This window comes from Malaclemys terrapin, chromosome 1, assembly GCF_027887155.1.
Source record: "Malaclemys terrapin pileata isolate rMalTer1 chromosome 1, rMalTer1.hap1, whole genome shotgun sequence".
In the NCBI taxonomy this organism is placed as follows: Eukaryota; Metazoa; Chordata; order Testudines; family Emydidae; genus Malaclemys; species Malaclemys terrapin.
The window spans coordinates 231,239,473-231,264,216 of NC_071505.1; the positions used below are offsets into that span (position 1 = coordinate 231,239,473).

Genomic DNA, 24,744 nt, shown 5'->3' on the forward strand with positions numbered 1-24,744 from the left:
CAAAATTAAAGCAATTTATTTTTGATATAGTTAAAATTGTTATTAGTGCAATAAGTCTCTAAAATGGAAAATATTTACAAGTTTACACAGATAACTTAAGAGCAACAAAAACAAACCATGTACTGAGGTCATTGCAGTGTGTCTTTTTAAAGTAAAAAGAAGGCAAATTAAAACTCCATCACTATTCTTGGTCCAAACTAATCAAACCTAAAAATTTACGATTGTCTGTACATATTGTTCAAGTACATCATCTGCTTCCAAACTCAAACTCAGACATTTTACAGCCAAAAAAAAAAAGTTACGAAATTGTTCTTGTCTTAACACATTTTCAGAATGCTGCCAGACTTCCATTTCTCCTGGATGGGACATTCTCACTGGATTGTATTTCACCTACACAGGTTGAGCTTTCTTCATCATGATTAAAGCATTCATATGTGGTTGGCAGAGTGCCATTGATTGCTCGGTCATCTTTCCGCAAGGAGACAGGCAGATTTGCTAGAGTGAAATTTACATCTTTAAAGGCATGCAATAAAAAGATCCCCACAATGATCGTGAGAAAACCACTGAAGGTGCCAATAATGTCAGCAGCAGACATGTGTTGCCACTCTTTGAAAAGAATAGCAGAACAAGTTAAAACAGATGTTGTAAAGAATACATAATATATTGGAGTCACTATGGAGGTGTTGAATATATCCAGAGCTCTGTTTAAATAGTTGATCTGTGTGCTCACACAGATTATAAGACTTAGCAGCAGAATCCAGGACAAAGGATGTTTTAGCACAGGTTTTCCTGCAATAAGTTCCTTGATAGTGATGCCCAAGCCTTTCACGCAGGAGACTGACAATGCTCCAATTACAGAGCAGATTGTTATGTACACAAGAATGTTGGTCTGTCCATGGCGAGGTCCTACCACAAATATCAGTATTAAGGACACAATGACGACAGCTGTTGCAAAAACCACAAAACCTGCAGTGGGGGGAGGGGAAAAAAATCACTTATTTATATACAGTACACAAGAGCATCCTGTTAGGTACCAAGAAACGTGCATATTTTAAGGGCAACAAGTCAAGGGTGATAGGCTTTTTTTCTCCCCTTCATTTTATTAATTACATGTTCAAATGATGATCTTCCTTCTACCAGTCATCCAAAATGGAGACTACAACAAATCTTATGACAACTGATGAGCTGGCTAACATAAGAATGGAACTACGATTGCAGGCATGCCTGCAATTCCAAACTCTACTTCGCTACCAGGCTCTGAAATGAAGAATACGGTCCTAGATTGCCAGCCTCCCTTTTACTGCAATCCTTGACTTATTCAAAAGCACAGAACCAGGGGTATGGGGAGACCAGAGGGTGTAGTCATATATCTAAATGCTGTCTGTGATTTGTTTTGATTTGGATGCTTCACTCAGCAACAGGAATTTTAAGCCACCGATCGGACATGCTGATAATGCCCTCGAATAAGTCATTTCACCCCTCAGTTTCATCTGTAAAATGGAGCTTTAACTTCTTTGTAAAGTGCTTTGAGATCTACAGATATCAACTGCTATATAAGAAGCAGGTATCACATTTTTATTATAATATAATGTGAAACATAGATGACTCTGACCTAAATTTTAGCTACTAGTCCTAATGGTAACCCTTTGATATTGTAAATTTCCCCCCCAGTCTATGCTTAATTTTTTAAGATCAGCTCAAAATTGACTTAAACAGATGACGTTTCTTTGCAGAAAATGTAACAAGGGGAAAATAGCTGTCCGCTTCTTAGGTTAACATATTAAACTGCTAATTTATTATTCTTTTGGAACATACTTTTACTTGGACAAAAAAATTATACACTCATTGTTTAATCCTGGCATTCTGTACAAAATAAATTCTCTGGTATCCTTCAAAGCTCCCGCTAAGTCTATTGTAGAATTCAAACTCATATTTTATTTACAGATGTAGAAAAACTGAGGTGGTCTTTAACTTTTTGGTACTAGAAATTTGCAACAGTTGCAACTGTAAATGAACCACAGTCCTTCTAGCAAAGTAGAATAAACATACTTATCTTCCTTCATTAGCTACCCTGCTACTTACAGATGAACTTGACATTCTCTCTCACCTGGATCTCCCAGCTTGTGAGACATTTCATTCAAAGTTTCTACTTCCTCTTCTTGTGGAGCATGAATGACCATCACAGTTGACCCCAATATACTTAATAAACATCCAATTTTTCCATGCAGATTAAGTTTTTCATTTAAAAAATAGGATGAAAGAATGGCACTGAAAAGAAAAAATACATTGACAGATTAGAAATCAGGAAATATTTAATTAATTTGCCCACCGCAGACATCAAAAAACATTAGCATCTTAAAGATCAGAAAACGCTTTTCGCTAAGTAATTAAGAGCTGTTAATTGTTATTCTAAGTTAAGGCTCCAAATAAACAAAGAGGGAAAACAATCTGAATACAGAATTAAGTATATACTGCCTCACTATGCAGATAAAAGCTCTACAGCTCCCTTGTTTCAATATCTAATTGAGTGCACAACCATCTGCAACATTACTCATGTCCATACATTTCTATTAGACTAAATCCACTAATATATTAAGCGTAATTACAATTGTCAATATTAACATGTCTGCTATGCACTAGACTATTTGTAAATGTCTGGAGGCCCAAAAGTTGTTTTAAATTATGCTGCCTCCTCAAAATTGCAAGGGAGAATGTTATACATCATCCTCTCTATGAAATCCCTCTCCAAAACAATGTGGTGTGCTGATGCAAAATCCTTGACTCTCTAAAGACAAATAAGATCCTGACTTTGGTCAGGAATGAAAATTAATTTATTAGTCTTGTCTTCCTTTTATTTGTGCACATCATAACTGGCTTCCATCCTCAAGAGATGCAGAAGACAGGAATAGCAGGGTGTTGCAAGTCAAAGTAAAGATACGCTGCTAAAGCTGACTCATCTTATGCCTGGATTAAGTCAGTGCTACTCCTTCCATTTTTATGAGTACTAAGTGTAGTCAGAGTTAAGCAGAAAGCCATATTTAACAACTCAAATTTAAGTGATAGACATTTCTAAATACGTACTTCGCGTCTACCTCTCTGAAATGGTGCTTCTTTCTAAACAGTTCTTACCTTACAAGAACACTGAGAGCTCCCAATGGAGTCACTAATGTAGCTGGTGCAAATGCATAAGCAGCAAAGTTAGCTACTTCACCAGCTCCCACTGCAGAATAAAAAAAGAATGAGGAAGTCTTAACACATGTAAGAGAAACCTCTGAAACTGAACAAGTGTTCCCACAGAGAAGAAATTCAACTAAAATGTTCACCTGACATGGAAGTTTAATATAAGCAGAACTCAAAGCTAGCAGCTAGATATTCCATATAACAAAAATAAATCTCACCTCTAATTTAGGCTAACCCATTTTTATTTAACAGCCTCTGCATTTCCCCATCCTACTAACTCAGGTCATTTAATTCTCACATAAGCAAAATAATCTGCAATTGCATCTTCTGTGAAGCAGTACATAAATTACGAGTCAAGTTAAATGCGCATAGTCACACTGTTTAAGTCCAAAGTTTAGGAGATGTGTAAAAAGATAAAACAAAACCAAAGAGAAGGAGAGAGAGGAGATTTCAAAATATTTTAAAGTAACTTTTTTCAATGAATGGTTTTGTATTTTGTATTGGCTGGGGCTCCTGCAGAAGGGCCACGTACCCCCAGGAGGCAGGGATAAAGGAGAAAGCCAAAGCCCTACCCCTACCTTCTCCTCCTCCCCCCCCCCCCCCGCCCACACTCACACAATCCCTCACCTGGAGGCAGCAGGGCTCCCGCTGTCAGCCCTGAGTTGCTGCAGAAATGCAGAAGTAAGGGTGGCAATGGGGTGCTAAGTCTGCTGTGAAAAGTGATACTGACGAATATCACTTTTCACATCGCCACCCTTACTTCTGTGCTGCTGCTGGTGTAATGCTGCCTTCAGAGCTGGGCACCTGGCCAGCAGCTGCGGCTCTCCGCTCTGCATTCAGAGCTGGGCGGCGGTATATGTACCAGGGAAGACACATAGAAAGGGGAGTCAGATCAAACAAGTTTAAGAACCACTGGTCTAGTTTAACTGCCCAAGCTTAGTGAAGTGAAAAAGTAAAATACATAAATGGTAAAAATTAAAAAGAGGTGAAATTCTCTGCTGATCAAGAAAAACTATTGAAAAAATTCACTGGAGATATATCCTTTTACACACACACACACACACACACACACACACACACACACACACACACAAGATAGATGGAGATCTATCTATCTCCAAGAACCTTCTTTTTAATTTGATGTTAATTACAAAGATATTACTAATAATAAAATTTATTTTTTTTAAATACGGATTTTTATCTCAGTGTACATAGGTATGCACTATTTCTAGCTTTGGTTATTGTGTATTCAATAATTTTTTTGAACATTTTGATATTTAAAATCTTTTAACACTGGTTATTCTTTTTGATACTTACTTGACAGAAGTCCAGCCCACCACAGCCACTCTTTAAGATATGCATGACCGCCTTGACCTGGAATTGGAAGAACGAGCAATTAATCAGCAACACATAGGGGCAAGCATCAATTACTATGATCAACAGTTATATTCCAAAAAAAGAATTATTTTCAAGCCATGTTACAAACATATATGCAACCACTCATTAAACAAACACCTGCACAATTTGATGCATAATCAGAAGTTAGGGTTGAAGTCAAAATATTTTCAATCACTTAAAATGTGCAGATATTACTGTGCAATTTTCTCTAAAGATTAGCAGCATATATATATTTATATTTATATTTATATTTATTTCTTTGGGACTAGAAATGGCATTACAGACCGCACGATATTTGCCTATTCTGAGGTAATGTTCTAGACTCATAACGAAGTTAAAAAACAAATTAAATAAAAGGGGATTTAACAGAATCCCTATTCTTACAGTTGACCCAAATAGTTCCACAGTTTGTAATCCCAGTTGACTACTCACGTTCTTCCTATTATACAGTAAATTAGGAGGATATCCATAGGAAGATACACCTTTATCTTGGGGAAACAGTCAATCGTGTAATCTAAGGAGTGTGTGTGTATGTGTACACATTAATGTACACACTTCAAGCCACACGCCACCATGGTATTTGGGTGAACTTCAAAGGTAGAGGCCATACAATATTTGCCTCCCCTCCCAAACTGAGAGCACACATTTGGTGTTCACTCATAGCAACACCAACTTCTCTGGAATCACCAGAGATGGAAGGTTCTAATCCTGTGCTGTGTGGTGGTGGCGTGGCTGTAGCGCCGCCAGCCACCGGTGCTGCAGCAGTGCGTTAAGAGGGCAGGGGGGTTGGATAGAGGGTAGGGGAGTTCGGTGTGGAGGTCAGGGGGCGGGGGTATGGATGGTGGTTGGGGGGGGAAACAGGGGGTTGAATGGGGGCAGCGGTCCCGGGAGGGGGGGCAGTCAGGGGTAGGGGTTCCAGGGGCAGTCAGGGGACAGGAGAACAGGTGGATGGATGGGACAGGAGTCCCGGGGGGCTGTCAGGAACGAGAGGAGGGGTTGGGGGAGTCCAGGGGCAGTCAGGGGACAGGGAAAGGGGGTCTGTGGATGGGGCGGGGGTCGGATGGGGCAGGAGTCTGGGTGGGGGTGGGGGGTGAAGATAGGAGATAGGGGCCGGGCCACGACCCCCTCCCCTAACCGGCCCTCCATACAATTTACGAAACCCAGTGCAGCCCTCAGGCCAAAACGTTTGCCCGACCCTGTTCTAATCCACACCCACACCCACAATTAACCTTTTAGTTTCTTTGATACACTGCAACTGTTTCAGTGTGGGTCACTTAACTGAGGGCAATAGCACAGACTATTTTCAGACTGATACAATTGGTCAACAGAGGACAATTGGTGTAGAAGGGCAACAGTCCATCCAACATCATCTTGAATATTTCTAGCTGTTTTCTATCTGAGCTCTTATGTTGTGCCGTCACTGTAGTATCTCAACACCCAATGCACAGTTACCCCACTACTACTTCAAGTCTTTACCATATTTATCAAATGCAGTCAGCTGTAGCAAAAATCCAAAACGTTGGATGGACACAATGCAATATTACCCGAGGGATGAACCAGTTCTTAAAATTATTTGCTTTCGGTTTTGATGAAGTATATTAACTACTATTAAACTGTCAATATAACAAATTCTTTTAGTATATATACACACACAACACCTAATAAGAATTAAGTAAAATATCCTTATGTTTTTGTGCTACAGTAAAATATTAACCAAAAAAACACAACCATCTAAGGTTCTGGAATGTCATCTTCCTGAACACTACCCTTCCCCCTTCAGGCCTCCTCCGTCCTTTTATTATTATATTATTATTTCAGCATTTCTGACAATGAAAGTCTTCAGGAGACATTTTAGTTTTAGAAAATAAAAGCTGTGATGTATTCTGATCAAATACTTTGACACATTACACTATTTATGAGCCCATCCATTTCAGCAAGCATCCAGGCAATCAGGATCGATCGCATTGGTTCCCAAATCATTTTCAAGTACAATTCAAGGTGCAGTTTAGACCTACAAAGCTCTGATTTGGGTCCTAAGTATCTTAGAAATTGCCTCTTTCATCTCTATCTCCACAGCGGAGATCAACTGAGACATTCAAACTGATAGTTCCTAGGTTTGTTCACTTGGAGGCAAGCACTCTCATTGTAGAGGCCCTGACTCTAGAATTCATTCCCCTCCACATCCTCCAACAGTGCAAGTATGTTGATCTTCCAATCACACTATGAAGATCATCTCTTTAAACAGGCTTTTTCCAGGTGGAGGGGGAAGCTCAGAAGAGGGAAGCAGGTAGGATGTAACCAGGTTTATTCTTAACGGACATGTTCTTTGATTAACATATGCAAATTTATAGTTTGTTTTGGAAATGTACTTAGAGGGCACTAACTGAATATATTACAGAAAGGGATTTCACCTTTTACTATACTTAACGAACTAGAAATAATTCAAAGAGTCCAGTGAAAATACAGGAGCTGAATATTTTAGGTCTAGAAATTTCATCTCTCAATAAGGAACCAAAGTAAATCAATACTCAAAAAAATCAGAGTGAAAATTCAGTAGCCATTCACTAAGCATTCAAATAAACTTAAAAACAAGCAAAAGTTCTCAAGTGCATACCATACCTGCTCTCATGGAGCCCTTCCTGGCCAGCCGGAGGAGACCCTTCTTTTTTAGGATGAAACTCCCTCCAATGAAAATGCTGGAGCTCATAGCCAACACGAGACCAATATAGAAATCATATTTTCCTCCACTCTGGGTCATTGCGTAAGCTACTGAAGTGTTCAAAACTGCCACATCGATCATGGAACAAAAGAGCTGCTGTCACTGGAGACAGGGTGATGCAATGCTGAAACCTGAACAAGTGCATATATATTATCACAACAGGATTTCATACAAATAAATTACAAGTCTATTTTCTTATGGAAAAACTCTGTTTGCAGCCAACAAAAATGGCAGTGTGGCTGGGCCTGCCCCAAAGAACCTGAACTCTAAAGGCAGAAACAAAGATAAAAAAATACACTGGATGAAGGTGCATACTTGAGGCAGGGGTGAAATAGGACAGATAACTGATTAAAGATTTTGAAGAAGTGCAGAAGAGCATCTGGCACTCCAGATGAGAGTTCACAGTACAAGAAGCAACAAGGAATGACGCTTGAAGACAAACATAAGCAGATGCATGTACACCTCTACCCCGATATAACATGACCCGATAGAACACAAATTCGGATATAACGCGGTAAAGCAGTGCTCGGGGGGGGGGGGGGGGGGGAGGGAGGAGGAGGAGGGGGGTTGCGCACTCCAGTGGATCAAAGCAAGTTCGTTATAATGGGGTTTCACCTATCACGCGGTAAGATTTTTTGACTCCCGAGGACAGCATTATATCGAGGTAAAGGTGTATTTTCAAACATAGTGTGTGTGTTTTTTCTTCATATTCACACATAGTTCCACTCCATATCACTCACAAAATATAGTTATTTATGTTAAAATTAGTTTACAATCCGGGTTTGAGTTAAGACAGTCACAGCATCCCAACAGAAACATAAGGGAACAATGGAAGAAAAAAGATTACCAAGGACTGTTCAAATCATGGTAGTTCAGTTAGCACAGACCCTTTTTTGGGATGCATAAAAATAGTGCCTTTAAGGAATAACGTAGCAGAAACTGCAATAACCACCAGCAATCCTGTTTACCAATAGATTTTGCAGGGTTGTTTTTCCTCAGTATAAGTTTAACAAAGCACCCCTGATGCTTATCTACAATGGCAATGGAAGAGTTTACTATGGAAAAGCCTTCACTCAGACTATTGGAGTCTCACGCCTAGTTATGTGGAGAACTGCAGCAAGGGCCTAAGAAAAGTGTTAAACAAGAACTTTTAGAACAGGAGTCAAAATCTTCAATGCACTCCTGTTTCTGGCATGATATGACAATTGTCGATTTGCTCTAAATTATACTACTTTTCTGATACATGGTGTAAAAGATATTACAGTTTCTTTCTGAGACACTAGATTTGGGATTTTTAAGGTATGTGCATAAGCAGTCTTAAAACACTGAAATGTTCTGCTTAATTATATTTCAAGGTGATTTACTAATTTCTGCCAAATATGAAAGGGAATTAACATTTTTCTCATTTCCACTTTTAAGTTGCAAAGAATTCTTTTAATACAGCTGACCAGTAGAGAGCACTACCCTTATGTACTGCCACACAAAAAAACCTCTGGATAAAAACAGCATCAAGTTTCTATATACTGGAACTGCAGAGGGAAGAGGTCAACAAAAACGTGTTGAAACTTACAGGAATATATGAACTTTTCATAATATTCCTGGTTCACCTATGTAATACATGTTCCAGATATAAAAGAAACTAGCAGATAGTGAAAATCAATTTAGCATGTATATGATCTAAAGGACAGTAATAAAATATTTCTACTTCAATGTCTATTGACAAGATGAATTCAGAGTCTGTGCAAACACTGTAAAACCATACCACAACCTACTGCTATTTCCCAAACGTGCAGGCGGTCTGAGGGGGCTACGGTGCTGGTGCATCAAGGTCCCAACACTGCTGCATTGGCTGAGGACACCAGGCTGTGAGGAGCCCCTGATGCACTAGTGTCTTGGCATTCACACCAAGCTCTTATCCACAGCAGCTCATATGGACAGCCCCGGACCCCCACTCAAATACCATCACCCCACACTCCTGACTGCCCCCTGATTCACCTGGCACACCTTAAAGGAAATGAGGAGGGATATGAATGAGTAAGCAAGACTATGGTTCTCCCTCCCCTGCTATGCTCCCTTAACTCCTCTATTATGGGCATGGTCAGAGAATGTTCTGAGACGGAGCAAGGGGTGGGGGTGGGGCTGACAGAAGCAGAGCTGTGTAGAACAGTGCAATATGGGGGCAATCCAGTTTATGCATGGAAAAGTGGAATGAAGGGAAAACAGGATTCAGTCAGGGAGTATGATAGAGTGCAGCTCTGTGGCAGGCCAGGATGGGAAGTGGATCACAGGAGACATTCAATCTCTGCAGGGACAGCATGCAAGACAATACGCAGTAATGATTGATTTTCAGTGTTTCTACTCCTTAAAAAATGGGGAAATTCCCACACAAGACCTCTCTGACTTTGCTAGACTGTCTAGCCCATGAATGCAAAACTGTAAAAGAAATCAGCAGTTTAGCTTGGTATAGCACCGCAATCCTCCACTCGTACCCGAATCCCCTCCCCCCACAAAAAAAAATATCACCCCATACCCACTGAGCTAATATTCCTATCCTGATCTGCCTGTTCACAACTTTTGAGAGAAGGTTGGGGTAATACTTCTGAAAGCAGGGTCCCTTCCATTTCCTGTTGGGAGAATGATGTTTGGTCAGTGTTTTCCATTTTAGATATTCATACTGAGCAGCAGGTGGTTTCCAATTCAGCAATCTCTACAAAGTGGATGTGACAAACTGACAGAGCTCATGTTATCCTACTATACCCTAAATACACTTTATGAAATTAAGTTAAACCTTACTGAATTTGTGTTAATATTTTTGGGGTACATTTTATTAAAAGTACAATTGTGTACGTGTTATTTGGGCACTGTATGTACCTTTTCAGTAGGGAGGGAGATGCTCATATTCTTCCTCCTTTATAAGCCCTTTGAAACCTCCCCCCCCCCAAGAGGTTCACATACCCCTTCAAACTGGATTTTCCAGGGAACAACAGACAAAGAAAGGGTTTTTGGATAAATAGCCTGTTTTTAAACTGGCTCAGGGCCTTCTTCCTGATCCAGCAAACAGATAGGACCCAGGGTTCACGGAGAGCTCCAAACCTTAGTGAAAGATTGGAAGGAGTGGCCCCATAAGACTGTGTGTTTGTTCTGAGCTGAAGCTGTGATAAACTTGTCACCACAAAGAAAACCCTGTGGACGGGGTACTGAAGGACTGCTCTTGCCAGAGCTCGTGCTAGTTTTGGGGGATACTCTGGTAAGCTTATTTGCACACATGTAGGTTCTTTTATTGTTTTAATACGTTTTCTCTGTAATGCCTTTTACCTTAAGAATAAAATGTGGTTGCATAGGAAGTACAAGGTGGTATCTTATAACTGTAGCAATTATACCTGGTAACCATCTCTGAAGAGAAAGCAAGCAGGTGTCATTGTGCAATCTGTCTATGGTGGGAACAGCACAGTGAAGGCAGGGAACTGGACAGTCTAGAAATACCCTGATCAGAAGAGACAGAAATAGGGTCTTCACTAGAAAGGCAACAGCAGGGGAGCTGCAAGGTGAGAGTGGGTGCCCTGCTGGACCACTAAGGTGCAGTCATTCTGAACTGTGACAGTGAGTATAAGTAATGACTACGCTCCCTAAAACTTGGCTATGTCATTCATCTCATACGTCTCTGGTAAGCAATTCACAAATTATAGATTTTAAATAAAGCTATTGGCCCAACCCCCCAAACATAATCAGAACACAAATATTTTTGACTCCTCAATCAAGTGCTTAGTTGTGGAAGGCTTAAGTTTTGATAGAACAGACCAAGGAAAGACAAAAGTTATTTGAATAATTCTAACTAGAATAGGTTATCTTATATGGTTCAATCTAAAAATTGATTAACAGAGCAACTGAAAAGTCAGTTTATTTGCTGCAAATCCATTCTGATGCAATTTTTTTTTTTAATTGGAAATAACCTAGTGCACTGTCCAATCTTCATGGATGCACCCACATAGTTCAAGCACCACTCTGTTTTCTTAACATGCAATAGTGCTTCAGCAAATACCAGTATATAAGAACTTTCAACACAGCCCTTTCCTGATCAAATATCTGTTGGGTTGGGAAAACGGCAGGAGTAACTGTTCCATTCACAAAATACACGCATGGTACTGGCGTTGCTCAGAATAACGTCAGGTGAGCAGTTTACAAAATACAAAAGAAATAAACACTTTCCTTGGACAAAAATAGTTTCACTGCAAACAAAAGAAGATTTTATCATGAGAAATCCAATCCCAGTGACTTGTACTGGGGTATGGCTTGTTTATTGAGTTGTTGACTTACCTGTTTATAGCATAACAGAGCCTTTGTCATACTCTTGATAGAGCTCAGAATCGGTTTTGACTTTCTTCTAAATGAATATGCATTCTTCCATCTTTTATAAATAAATATCAAAATGAATAACTTTAAAGACTAGCATTTATGCAAATCCTTGATGCTGTAAACAAAGGACAGTACAAATCTTCAAAGGCAAAATGAGACTCAGTCCCCTGGTGAAGAAAAGCTCATTTCATGTAGAGGAGTGAAGAAAGATAGTCCTGAATGGCTGTCTCCCACTCCTCGATATCAGCTGAGAGGAAGCGAGGAATAAGGTCAGAACAAGCCATATCATACACCCCTTAAAGGCAAAGATCAGGACTACATTAGAAACTTACCAGCATAGCAACATCAGGTAGGGGTGTGATTTTTGATGGTATTTTTATGCCAGCAAAACCCTCCTTGCACAGATCAAGTTATACTGGCGTAAAAGAGCTTTTGCTAGCCTAGCTATTGGTGAAATGGTATCTAAACTATATCAGCAAAGGCACTTTTTTTGCCAGTATAAGCTTCATCGATACTAGGGGCAAGTTTACACTTAAAACACTGTGCCGCTGTAGCACTTTAATGAAGATGCTCTAAGCCAATAGGAGAGAGCTTTCCCTTTGCCACAGTTAATCCACCTCCTCGAGAAGTGGTAGCTATGTTGGCAGGAGAAGCTCTCCCGCCTTATAGCACTGTCCACATATGGGATTAGGTGGGTATAACTACATTGCTCACGGGTGTGATTTTTCACACCCGAGTGATGTAGTTATACCGATATAGGTCTGTAGTGTAAACCTGGCCTGGTAGGGTTTTCCTAGTATAGCTACAGCAGCAAAGTTTTTAAATACAGACTATGCCAAACTCTCATTTTCTCCAGCCCTTCTTTTTTAGGGGACATGGGGGATGAGGAGATAGGAGAAGTCAGGCTCTAAGATTTCTCTGCTCTGGGAGAGGGAAAAAAAGATATCCGATCATGATACTGCATCATGTACAGCTTGAAAATTGATGTTATGACTCACTGGCACTGAGTCACATACAGTAGGCAATTCTCTGAATTTAGGCTAGCAACACCTTTGTCACTCTCTTGATAGGGCAAGTACAGCTTGAGTCCACTGTTTCTTTCAACTTCCATCAATAAGAATAATGATGCACTTTAGATTTTCTCTCTCAATTCAAAATTGCATAAATGGTTAGCAAACAACTCTCAGTTCCTTTTCTTTTGAACATTTTCATGACCCATTTCTAGCTCTTACTATGAAACCTTCAGGGTTTGTCTAAGGCTAATTCCAATTTTAAAGTGGTATCTGTAATTTCTGGTCAAACTCAAATTGCTAGCAGACTTGAAGAAAAGCTTAGTTTGGAAAAGAAACAAGGCAAAATCCCTTTAGATTTTTCATCACCATCTAGGACATGGCTAGTACTTTCTGTGGATGGGATAGTAATATTTTGCGATGGTTTTGTGGACCTGAGATACAAATTGCAGATTACAATTATACAATTTTCAAGGCAGTGACTGTCTTTTACTGTATATCTGTACAGTGCCCTGAACAATGGGGACCCTGACCATGATAGGGGTATCTGAGAACTGTAATACAAATAATAAATAATTTGTGACCAATATTTATTCCTAGAGAAACCTTCCTTTTAGTTTTTCTATTAACTGATGTGACCTATGTGACTAAATTACATGCTGCAGTACATTTTAAAATGTTATTATTTTGTAATACTAAGGCTATTTTTAAAACACTGGCATGGCAGTCCTCTGTCCATGGTTTTTAGTTTATGGAAAAGGGGGGAAAAAACGCTAGAAGTTTAAAAAAAGAGGCCTGGTATGTTGGCTTGTCTTCACTGCAAAGTTAACTTGAGTTACAACTCAAGTCCTGTGCACTACCTTAACCTCAAGTGTGATGGTCCGTTTATCTCAAGTTTTCTGGCCCATCATGTTTTATAGGTTAAAACTTGAGTTAGCAGCTATTGAGTTTTGCTAAAACGACAACTCTGTACTGTGGATGCAAGCGAACGCCACTTGAGTGCCGATAGTCCTCCACTGCCTTCCCCAATTGTCCACCACCACCACGTGCCGAGAAAGGACAGACAGGTTTTCTCACAGTCAACTGGGAAAATATTCACAGAGCAGCTCAGCTTATTCTAATGCAAAGAATTATGGAATATGCCCCAACAGTGTTAGCTGCACACGAGTGAGCGCAACGCCACTGGGGACACAGAAGCTGTAGTGTTATTTCACACTGTGACTGGTTCTCACTTGAGGTAGGCTAACTTGTGAGAAGTACCTGACTGTAGATAACTCTAATTAACTCTGCAGTGAAGACATAAGATACGAAAGGCAATATCTGAGCTAGGCAGTTAAATCTTTGAAAAGCTCTGATCATCATGAAGAGATTTTCTTTTTCAATGGACCATCTCCCAGAAGGTGTCAATTCCTCTTTGTATATTTGTCTTAAAATAACTGTTTGGGAAAGCTGGGGAGGGGATTTAATAAATATGTCAAGGTGGGCAAAGGAGAAGTCGCCCTGTAGACAGCAATATGATGCTGGCAGGTTGAGTGGTCAGAAAGAGGGGATTGCTTTCAAGGGATGTAAGCTATTCGCTTTTCCTTTTTCCTCTGTAATTACACAAATAGTTTAGCTTATTCAAAATGAGAGTCTAGATACATTAAGCAAACCAATATTTTTGTTTCAACTTCATTTTCATTCTGTTTTTAATAAATCTTGGTTTTACTAAGATTACTGTTTAGGGGTAATTTCATGCAGCATCCCTCCAAAAAACAGATCCCCATAACCTCAAAGGAGAATAGTAGAGAGCTTCTGGAAACTACACCTCTCAACGCCTTGGTTAAGGGGCATGTACAAAGCTGTCTTCTCCCAGTGATTTGTACTGCCATTATGCTGAACACAAGGGGAGAAGCCAGAAGACCATGGAGAAGATATTGTTTTGGTCACAAATGCTGTAAATTTGCCAAGTGTTCTCTTACTAAGTGCACATCCCAATTCAACATGAAATTAACTCACTCTCACAAAGCTGGCCGCAACTCAACTGTGGAAAATCAGCTTGCTACTGAACCCATAAAGTTGTGACTCAGGGATCAGTTTACTTTTGTAGAATAAGAGCTTGGAACCATAGCCAGCCACACATAACAGAATATATATTGCCCTTTAGGAGGCATCTACTCATAGCCTGTGCGAGTCAACTCATGTCAAAGAAACAGCTCTCAGAAGGCAACTAATAGCATCAATTTAAAGAATGGAGCTATGCTCTCCCTCATAAAAATAAGAGCCCTGACAGGCAAGACAGTACGATATTGCTTTTGGGAGCAAGGGGATAGAGGGAAAACAATGTTGTGGAAAACTTCTGTGAAGTAGGAAAGAGCACCAATCAGTCGCTTGAAAGGAAACTCATTTGTCTTCAAAATCTCATACAGGAATAGGCCACACCTGACAACGTAAGCCGTGAGAAAGCTCTTTGCCTTCCAAGTTGCTGTTCTCAATGTGCCAGCAGAGTAGCAAAGTGATATTTTCCAAGAGACCTTACCAATTTCACTTTCCTGTTACAACATGAGTAAAGTGACTAAGTAACATTTACAGTAATAGTTCAATTTCACATTCCTACTCCATTAGGCCATAGCAGTAAGCATCCAAATAGGAAAAAAAAAAAAAAAAGGTGATGTTCAAATTAAACCAGGTTTTTGTTAAGTGGAGACGATATTGATTAAAATACATAAGTTTGTGAGAACGATGTGCACAGTGTAGCACTTGAAATATATGCAAAGACGGCAGAAAAAAATAAAAGACAATGTAACCCTTCACCTTGTGCATGTTTACCTACCGATATGACCATAAAAGTTTCCTTTGTTAAGCAATGAGAAGAGGAAGTGGCCTTACCCGGTAAAAGTTTACCTGTTCAGAAAGGGATGAAGGGGCTGGTCTACACTGAAAAGTTATGTCAGCCTAGCTGTGGCTCTCAGGGGTGTGAAAAATCCACACTCCTGAGAGATGTAGTTAAGCCGACGTAACTGTAGGTAGTGCTAGGTTGACAGAAGAATTCTTCTGTTGACCTAGCTACCACCTGTTGGGGAGGTGGATTACTTATGCCAACGGCAGAAGTCCTCCCGTCATCAGAGGCAATGCCAATGCTGAAGCATCGTGGCAGCACCGCTGTAGTGTTTTAAATATAGAAATACCAGCTAAAAATCAATTGTGACTAAAACTTTCTAAACATTCAACACTAAACGAAGGTGGTATTTCATGAAGCACATTAGGGAGCTAGTCTTTTTTACATTTAAAATTAGGTAGTTGTAAGTCAATACCAAGGGGGTTCTAACTTAGCCAAAAAGACAAGTTTTATACCCTGTTTGCAAATGGAATACTGCTCATGGAGAGGACTGTACTCTTTCCATATGTGAGCAGAATGAATTCCAACTTTTTACCCAGTTTTGCCACTGAAAGTAAACAAACAAAGACACATTAATAATTAGGATCTCCTTCATTCTAAAATAATCCACGCTGAAAATACTAAATGTTATAAGAGTTGTGACATAGCTCTAGCATACAAAGAAACTGTTAAACTGTCAAATATTATTACTTTTGAGGCCACATCTACATTCTATACCGACAAAGCCAAGCACTCTTAGTGTAGATGCAGCTATGCTGGCAAAGCTGTGCTTTGCACCGATATAGTAAAACCACCCCTGTAGAAGAGTTGGCCGGGGCTCGACCCGCTCTGGGGCGGCGGGGAACCACACCGACTCACTACCCTTGAGGCTGGGGCACTGGGTCTGGCGGCATGATCTTCCCTGGCACCCCTTGTAGTCCTGAAAGGTACAGTAGGTCCGGCCCTGGCTCAGGGCGGGCACCAACGTTATCCGGGCTCAGACCCTCAGTTAGGGCTGAGCAACGGTCAGCAAAGTATATAAGCTCAGGCCTTAGGTCAGGGCTGAGCAACAGTAATACAGTATTTAAGCTCAGGCCCTAGGTCAGGGCTGAGCAACAGTGATAGGCCTAAGCCTCACAGGCCTGGGAGAGGGGGAGACTGCCACCCACGGGCTGGGTGGCAGGGGGGACGCAGGCCCTCCCGCTCCACTGCGTCCGAGACCGAGGCCCTAGCAGCGGCAGAAGACTCGCTGCTTTGTCAGTGGGGTTCCTGGCCGCAACACACTGACATAGGCTCCAGCAGTGCTGCAGCCAGACTGGGGTCGGCTGCCCCCAGGCTACTTCCACACTCCCCCTCGGGGGTCTACCTGGGTGCTGGCGTCGGCCTCGGGGGGGGATCCTGGACCATGGGTTCGTCTGGCAAGTCCGGCGGCTCCTCCGGATAGGAGGCACAGGGCAGGCCCGGCGGCTCCTCCGGGTAGCGGGCGCAGGGCAGGCCCGGCGGCTCCTGACGGCCATCCCGAGCCACGGAGGTTTCCCAGCCCCGAGCTAGGCTGGGGACGTCTGGTCTCTCCGGCTGCTGGGGCCTGACTGAGCTCTGAGGGCCCGGCTTTATACTTCCGGGTCGCCGCCTGACCCTCTGAGGGGCGGGCTCAGAATTCCCTAGCTCTGCCCACTCCGGCCTCCGGATGGGCTCTTCCCTCTCCGGGACGGCAGGGAGCCACACCGACTCACTAGAACCCCCCATAAGAGAAACAAGCCACACACCTGTAAAATCACAGTTATGACCATATAACTATGTCTACTGGGGCTTCTGCTGGCATAGCTATGTCTGTCAAAGATCACATCTCACTGACCCAGCTATGCCAGCATAAGTCTGTAGTGTAGACCTGGCCTGAGCTACGTCGCTGTAGTATAGATACTTACTACAACAATGGAAGGAGTTTTTCTGTTGCTGTAGTAAATTCATGCCCTGAAGAGGCTGAAGCGAGGTTGATGGAAGAATTCTTCCAGCAACCTAGCAGCATTTACGTAGTGGGGTAGGCCGACCTAACTACATTGCACAAGACATGAAATTTTTCACAGCCCTGACCAACATAAGTAGGTGGACCAAAGTTTTAGGTATAGTTCAGTCCTGAAAAGAATGGAATTTAGTCCTCATAACATTATATGAGCATGTGGCTATTACCATTCTGAGTCATTTGAAGATATACTGACTTTTGTTTTCACAAATTTAGCAGAAATAAAACAAACTTAAAAAACGCAAAGATATTTGATTTTTAAAATATTTCAATTTTAAGTTTCTGAAGTATTAATATATTTAAAATTATTTTAAATGTATTTTAGGTGGCTCTACCTAAGAAAATGGTCATAAAAATTGTGACATTTATTGAGTGAACCCCACAATAAATAAGTGGCCAGTACAAGACCTATGCATCATACGTCCCACTTCAGCCTTTGAAAGAGATTGAGAGATTTAAGCAGTGCATATGCCTTTATTTGACCCTCTGAACAAAAACAAATTTCATTCTTTCTACCTATTGAATCACTATTCAATTTTTAATTTCAAAATTGGATTGTTTTCTTACAGATCTCTTACCTTTCTGGCATCCTATAGATACTTCTTCACATGCCATTTACCTTCCATTTTGCTAATCAAATAGACCACATTGAAGGAAAAAGGAAGCTAACCCAAGATCTACGATGACACTATTCTTTAAAAAAGTACCACGCTGACGTGTCATTTTATTGAGCAATAAAATGTCTTGAAATTAATTTTTTCTAGTGCTGAACTCCTTATATAAAACTCTTATTTTAGTAATATCTTAATGTTCTTAAGTTAACTATTATGGTTAAGGAATCCAAGATTTAAGTATTCTGAGTAAATGGATACTCCACAACAGCAAAATCAAGGAATGCTTTCAGAATCAAGACCCTTTTAAAATGAATTAAGAAAGTTCACACCTATCTGTTTCAGCCTGACTACAGATTTCAGGAAGAAGCAAAGCACCAGTTTTAAAACAGAATTTTAAGACCTTTCCTGTGGATTTCTGTAGACTGTAGATTATTTCAGAAAATAATCCTGCATGCTTTGTTCACAGACTTCAATTTTCCCAGATAATAAAGACGACTAAAATCTGAGATTTTCATTCAGACACCCTGGTGTTTAAATTCAACAACAGTGCATTCTGAAAAATCTGCCGATACTAGGAAGTTTATCCTAAGGACCAAACTACACTAAAAGTGTTTGTAATGTTACCTGGACTGCCTAAACTCTTGCCATGTCTCCAAGACTATTTTTATTAGTTTGACATTAAAGAGCAGTATTGATACTTCACTTCACAGAGAAGAAAGAGCAAATCTGTTGACACTTTTCATCATTGACTTTTGTTTTTGGTTATGTAGCAGCAAAATGAAGCAAACCTACCACACTGCAAGATCTGGGGAGTAAAGGAGTAACAGGTCAAATATACTAAAGGTACTACTTCATCCTATTTAGCAAGTCTCTGTCAGTCTACATATTTGAATTTTTAAAATATTTTGCTGTAGTGATAAGAAATATACTCCCCTTTACTATGTCACGTTACATAGTAAATTAAGCGTTTCAGTGATAATATAGTTTTGATACTGGAAGCCTTTACTTTAATTTATACAATAAGTTATATACATGAAATCTCTACAAAAACAACCAACAAAAAGACCATAAACAAATATTCTCAATACATTGTGTGTTAGGATGTTAACAGTAAAAGTCCTATTAAGTTAAAGCCTCCGCCTGGCTCAAGCATCTTTTGTCCATTCATACCCCTTTTTTCTTTAGTGTCAGGTACAGATGCCTCTAAAGAAGAACAGCTGCAGCATAGCATGAAACCAACAAAGACTACCAACAGCAGTTGATACAAGAGTGAATTAATTTAAAAATCAAGTGCTATTTTCAAAATGGTGAGATGTATGCAGAATGGTACATATAAAGAGAATATGTAAAAACTACTCTGGAAAAAAGTAATGCCACCTTAAATTTTCTGATTAAAATACAATTCTCCAAATTTATCAAAGCAATTATATAGTCACAAGAGACCTATAAAAAAGCATGTTAGCCATAAAATTAAATAGTGCATATAATATTCACCTATTATGTCAGGTAACTAAACTAAAAAGCGATTAAAATATAACAGTGGTGTAATGAAACATTAGTACAGAGACACAAAGCAACAGCTGTGTTAAAGTTGGATTTTAAATCTACCTATTAGTGTAAACACCTTTAAGTAGATCTTTCTCACTTCTTAAAACAATTGCATAGCAGTTTAAGTTTTTATTAACAAAAAGTTAAAGCTGCAACTGACATGCTTTTGAAAGCCCCCATGTCCCAAATGGAGCAGGAAGCCACGTTTTTATAGCAGCAGTCTATCACTAGCTGCATACTCTACTTCTGAGGGAATTGTGCAAAAAAAAAAAATCTGCAAATTTTGTCAGTAACAACCCTCCACCCCCCCGCTTTCCCCTAAGTTGGCGGTGAGGCTGCACCTGACCCTGTCACAAGGGCCAGACCTGCCACAGAGGTCTATGTCCCAGAGGGGAAGGGAGGGGGCGCTGCAGGGTAATCTCCAACCACTGTAAAGCCAGTGGCCTGTGCTCCCTACTGCCATGTTGGAACCTCCATATTTATTTATTGACAAATAAATTTGCAGAATTTAAAAAATAGTGTGCAGAATTTTTATTTTTTTGGTGCAGAATTCCCACAGGAATAGCAGGCGAAGTAACTCACCAGGGTTAGCAGCCCCGCACCAGGCACACCAGGTGTGGGCAGGCAGACTCAGCCCAGCAGGACCTAAGTGTGGAGGGGTCCAGGAGTGAGGGGAGAGGGTTCTGTGTGGAGCAATCTGGGTGGGGGTGTCAAGATGCACAGGTGCTATAGGACTCTGCGGAGGGGGTCCAGGTGAACGTGGTTGGGACTCAGCAGGGGGTTCTGGGTGTAGGAAGATGGGTCCAGGTGCTGGGGGAATGGGACTTGATGGGGTAGGGGTCCAGGAGCAGCTGGTTGGGGCTCAGTGGAGTGGGGGATCCAGGTGCAGGTGGCTATGGAGTGGTCCAGGTGCATAGGTGATGGTGCTCATCAGTGTGTGGGGTGGTCTGGGTTTCGGGGGGGGAGGGGGGGAGAGAAAGGGTCTGGATACACAAGAGTTGGGCGGACAGGGGAGCAGCCCCCCTGTACACTGATCCCTCCCCGTGACTGAGGAGCGATGGAGGCAGGAAGCACGCGGAGAAGGGAGATACAGAGCTGGGGGAAGTTTCTGGGAGTGGGTCTGACCCGGACCCAGCTGCTCTGTGCAGGTCAAGTGCACTCCTCTCCCCACCCCAAGTGGGACTAGCCTCTGAGTCCAGTGCAGAATGGGAGCCACCAGTCAGGGTGGGGCTGGGGTTCGGCAGGGCTCTGGATGCAGAAGGTGAGGCTGGTGGAGTATGGGTATAGGGAGTCCGCAGCCCCAGCCAGCGCATCCCCAGCCCTGCACCGCCTGCAATGACTTAACTCTCCTCTGGCTGCACCCAGAACAACTTACCTATGCTGCTGGGTAGGGGAGCGTGACTGCTCTTGCAGCTTCTCTTTGCTTCCCCATCAGAAAGTAATTTTTCTTCAGGGAAGCACAGAAATCTGCATGGTAGATACATTCTGTGCGTACGCAGTGGCGCAGAAAACACTCCAAGTTTTGTGGCTTGGCTACTACAGTAGCTTTAGAAATATTCAATATCACAGGAAGTTACAAAAAAATCCGAGAACACTACATTTTACACAGTAGCTATTTAAAAAAGAACAAAGAATATGTTATAGCAGTATTTGTAATGAGAAAAAGTAGAAGTTCAGGAGATTAGTTTAAGGATGTCCTTTTGTCTACCTATAAAATCAATTATAAACTAGTCAGGGCAGGTCCCACATCTTCCTATATATTTGTGTAGTGCCTAGCACACTGGCTGCATTATCTATAGGGGGAAAAAAAGGTGTGTTCTTAACTTGGGTGAGTTAATACGCCCAAGGTAAAGTCTTCATGCACATCTAAAACATTTGGATAAATGGTTTCAGATAATGAGGGGAAATGACAAAGTATAAACCAGGGGTTCTCAAACTGGGGATCAGCACCCCTCAAGGGGTAGCAAAGTTATTACATGGGGAGTCCCGAGCTGTCAGCCTCCATCCACCATAAACCCCGCTTTGCAGCCAGCATTTATAATGGTGTTAAATATATTAAAAAGTGTTTTTAATTTGTAGGGGGGGGGTTGCACTCAAAGGCTTGTTGTGTGAAAGGGGTCACCAGTACAAAAGTTTGAGAACCACTGGTATAAACAGAGCTGGAAAGGGTTTTAGGACAGTGTCTGGGGGGCAATGGTGTCACACAGGCAGAGAGAAGAGTGAACGGCAGCAGAAGCTGCCAGCCATGGAAGGCGCAATCGGGCAGTAAATAAGGAGTGGTCAGAGCACACTGAAGTTTAGAGAAATGCTTCCCCAGGTGGTAAGAAAAGGGCTCGGGCAGAACCCAGCGGCCCCCTAGGATGACCTCGAGCGCCGCAACTCCCGACCGACGGGAACCACGGCTGAAGCGGCGGCACGGACGAGCCCCCCCCGGATCGCTTCTGCGCTGGCGGCTTTTCACCTAAACAGTTCCCACAGCGGCACCATCGGCTCAGCGGCACCAGCGCTAATGCGGACGGGTTCGGTGACCACGGCCGCTTTCACCAAGGCCCGCCCGGCCGGAGAAAGGGGCTCCCGGCTGGGCGGTTACGCGGCGGGGGCAGCCCGAGAGCAGCGCCGCCTGTCACCTGAACAGCGGCTCCGGGTCGCTCGGTACCAGCCGTGAGCGCGCGCGGGGAAGAGGGAGAGGGGAGCGGTTGGTCTGGGAGGCCGCAGGCCAGGGCTCCCGGCGCCACTCGGCGCGTGCCCCCGCCCCCCACATCGGTTATTACCGGAGGAGGCGGGGCGGGTTCGGGGACCAGCCTCGTTCCCAGACAGTAACTACCTGCCCTCCGCAGCGGGTCCCCGCGCGCCAGGCCCCGCCCAGGGGGCTGAGAGGAGAGCGCGGGCCCCTCCCCGGCCGCGAGTCCCCCGCTCACCTGCGGCGGCAGCTCCTCACATCCCCGCCGAGGGGCGGCCCTGGCCCGGCGCGGGAGGAGGGAAGGTGGGGCTGGTCCCTGCACGCTCCGCCGCCATGGAGAACCCGGCACCCAGTCGCGACTCGCTCTTCCGGGCCGCGCCGCCCCAGGCCGTCACAGCCGGCGGAAGGGGTGGGGCCAGCGCGGGGACGAGGCAGCGGCGGCCCCGCCCCAGAAGCCCCGAACACGTGACCACTCCGTGAACGCAGAGGAGGCCGCGCCTGGCTCTGGCCGCGCGCCCCCTGCAGCAGCAGCGGAAGATAGGGTGACTAGACAGCAGGTGTGAACAAGCAGGAAGGGGGGGGGGGGGCGGTAATAGGAGCCTATATAAGAAAAAGACCCAAAAATCAGGAGATCTGGTCACCCTAGCAGAATTGCCTGTGCAACCCTGTCTCTGTCCCCTACTGCGGTGGGGACGATAAAAGATACTACCTGCCTGCCTAGGGTGACCAGATGTGCCGATTTTTGGGGTCTATTTCTTATATAGACTCTTATTACCTCCCCTTCCCAATTTTTCACACTTTGCTGTCTGGTCACCCTGCCTGACTCCCCCCACCTTGTCACCCCCGCCTGCAAGGAGGGGCTGGTTCTGATCTCCCACCACTACCTGAGCTAGATCTCCAGTGTGTGCCAGGAACAAGAGCTGGAGCACGACCTCGCCTCCTCCACGAACCATTTAGTGCTATCATGAACTGGACAGAAAGGAGCACAAGGTGGGGAGGCCAGTTATTGTATTGAGGCTAGCTGTTCCTTTCCTGATCGGCTCGTACCCGCTTTCCTGAGCCAACCTTAGTTTTTATTTGTTTAAACAAGGCAGATAGGCAAACTATTTATCCCCAAACCTTCTCCCACCCAGGCACAGTCCCAAAGTAGTTATGCCATGCGATGGTCGAGGGACATTACATCGGGCACATCACCAGCTACCAACAGTACCAGGAGGCGTGAGCCAGAGTGACATCATTCTCCCACTACAAGAAAGGGACCAACTGACCTTCTCCCTTGGATCATATGAACTGGAACCATAAACTCCCTAAACATTAAATCTCGCCAAATGAGGGTCAATCCATCCTCATCATCATATCCACTCATTATACTCCACACTCGAACACAATCACTCTATGAACTTCATACCCTCATATCTCAATGTCTGTACTTTGACCCATCAACCTTTTACCCCCAATCGGGGATATTACAGATTATGTATTCCTCATGCCACCTGATCTTAAGCCAAATTTTGCACCTTTGATAATCTGTATGTTATTCCTTGATAACCAGAAACTTCTATGCTCAAACTTTTTTTTAACATCTTAATAAAATTTTAAAATCTATGTCAGCCCCAGCTTCTTTTCTTAAATTTAACAAAATCTGAAACAGTGAAAGATTTTAAATCTTTAAGGGAAAAAATGTGTTATACTATGGGATAAATTGCATTGTCCTTTACTTTTCAAATAATGGATAGATAGGAAGTTAAATATTTTCTGTAACTTATCTTCCCTTTTCCCACTTTTTTTCCTTACTACTTTACTTTCCTCTGGTCAAAATATATTTTCCCTTATGCAGTACAAGTACTAATTTTGATTAAAGTCTCGGGTATATTTTATACTCTGATTAGTTGAGCCTTTCTCAACCTGACAAGAGTGATATACCCAACTTTAACAGCTCATAGTCTTAGGACCCAGGGGTGGTGGTGGTGGTGGGTTTTTTTGGACAAGACTACTGTATTCCTCCTGAGATACTCTAAAACAAACTGCAGGACAGCCTTTAAATGTGTAAGGGGACAGTCCAAAACTACAAGTGACAATGTGCATATAGAGAAAGCACGGTGCATGATTGTTACCTTTTCAGATGGGGGTAGATTCTGTTTAGCTTCTGTGCCTTGCTGCCAGTCTTGTCTTTCCAACCTCTCCCATAGGTCAACTTGGCTCCTTGTTGCTCTTCTTCGTAAATGGTTGCATCTGGTTTGCTTTTTTATTTTTCAAACAACAGGGAATCTTTGTTTTCTCTCTGAGGCAGCTCACTGTATTTCCTCACCAAGTGACTACTCATTTAATTCAATCTTAACATTACTAGACAAAAATGGCCCCTCCC

General features: G+C 42.6%; 1 protein-coding gene and 1 long non-coding RNA gene across 6 annotated transcripts; one reads left to right on the top strand and one right to left on the bottom strand.

Annotated features, from left to right (window-relative positions):
• NIPA2 (NIPA magnesium transporter 2) lies at positions 1–22,770 on the bottom strand. 4 transcript variants are annotated; one of them, XM_054009037.1, is made up of 6 exons: positions 22,618–22,770; positions 7,198–7,428; positions 4,498–4,554; positions 3,130–3,220; positions 2,108–2,268; positions 1–966 (listed from the first exon to the last, which is right to left on the bottom strand). In XM_054009037.1, the coding sequence occupies exons 2-6, from the start codon at positions 7,376–7,378 to the stop codon at positions 329–331; spliced, it is 1,128 nt and encodes a 375-aa protein (XP_053865012.1). In that variant the 5' UTR covers positions 7,379–7,428; positions 22,618–22,770; the 3' UTR covers positions 1–328. The 4 variants fall into 4 exon arrangements, with proteins under 4 accessions (XP_053865012.1, XP_053865022.1, XP_053865031.1 ...); XM_054009047.1 differs by lacking the exon at positions 22,618–22,770 and adding an exon at positions 22,327–22,441; XM_054009056.1 differs by lacking the exon at positions 22,618–22,770 and adding an exon at positions 11,612–11,670.
• On the top strand, positions 21,877–23,984 carry LOC128826049 (uncharacterized). Of its 2 annotated transcripts, none has more exons than XR_008442782.1 (2): positions 21,877–22,351; positions 23,513–23,984. It is a non-coding gene; the product is annotated as an uncharacterized LOC128826049 (long non-coding RNA). The 2 variants fall into 2 exon arrangements; XR_008442783.1 differs by lacking the exon at positions 21,877–22,351 and adding an exon at positions 23,083–23,369.
• The last annotated feature ends 760 nt before the right edge of the window (positions 23,985–24,744 follow it).

Excerpts from the sequence above, each read along its gene's own strand:
- NIPA2 (XM_054009037.1), bottom strand. The coding sequence starts at position 7,378 with ATGATCGATGTGGCAGTTTTGAACACTTCAGTAGCTTACGCAATGACC. Across the intron at positions 4,555-7,197 it reads GAAGGGCTCCATGAGAGCAG|GTCAAGGCGGTCATGCATAT; the intron begins GTATGGTATGCA and ends TTCCAATTCCAG. Across the intron at positions 3,221-4,497 it reads GTGGGCTGGACTTCTGTCAA|TGGGAGCTGGTGAAGTAGCT; the intron begins GTAAGTATCAAA and ends TTTATTCTGCAG.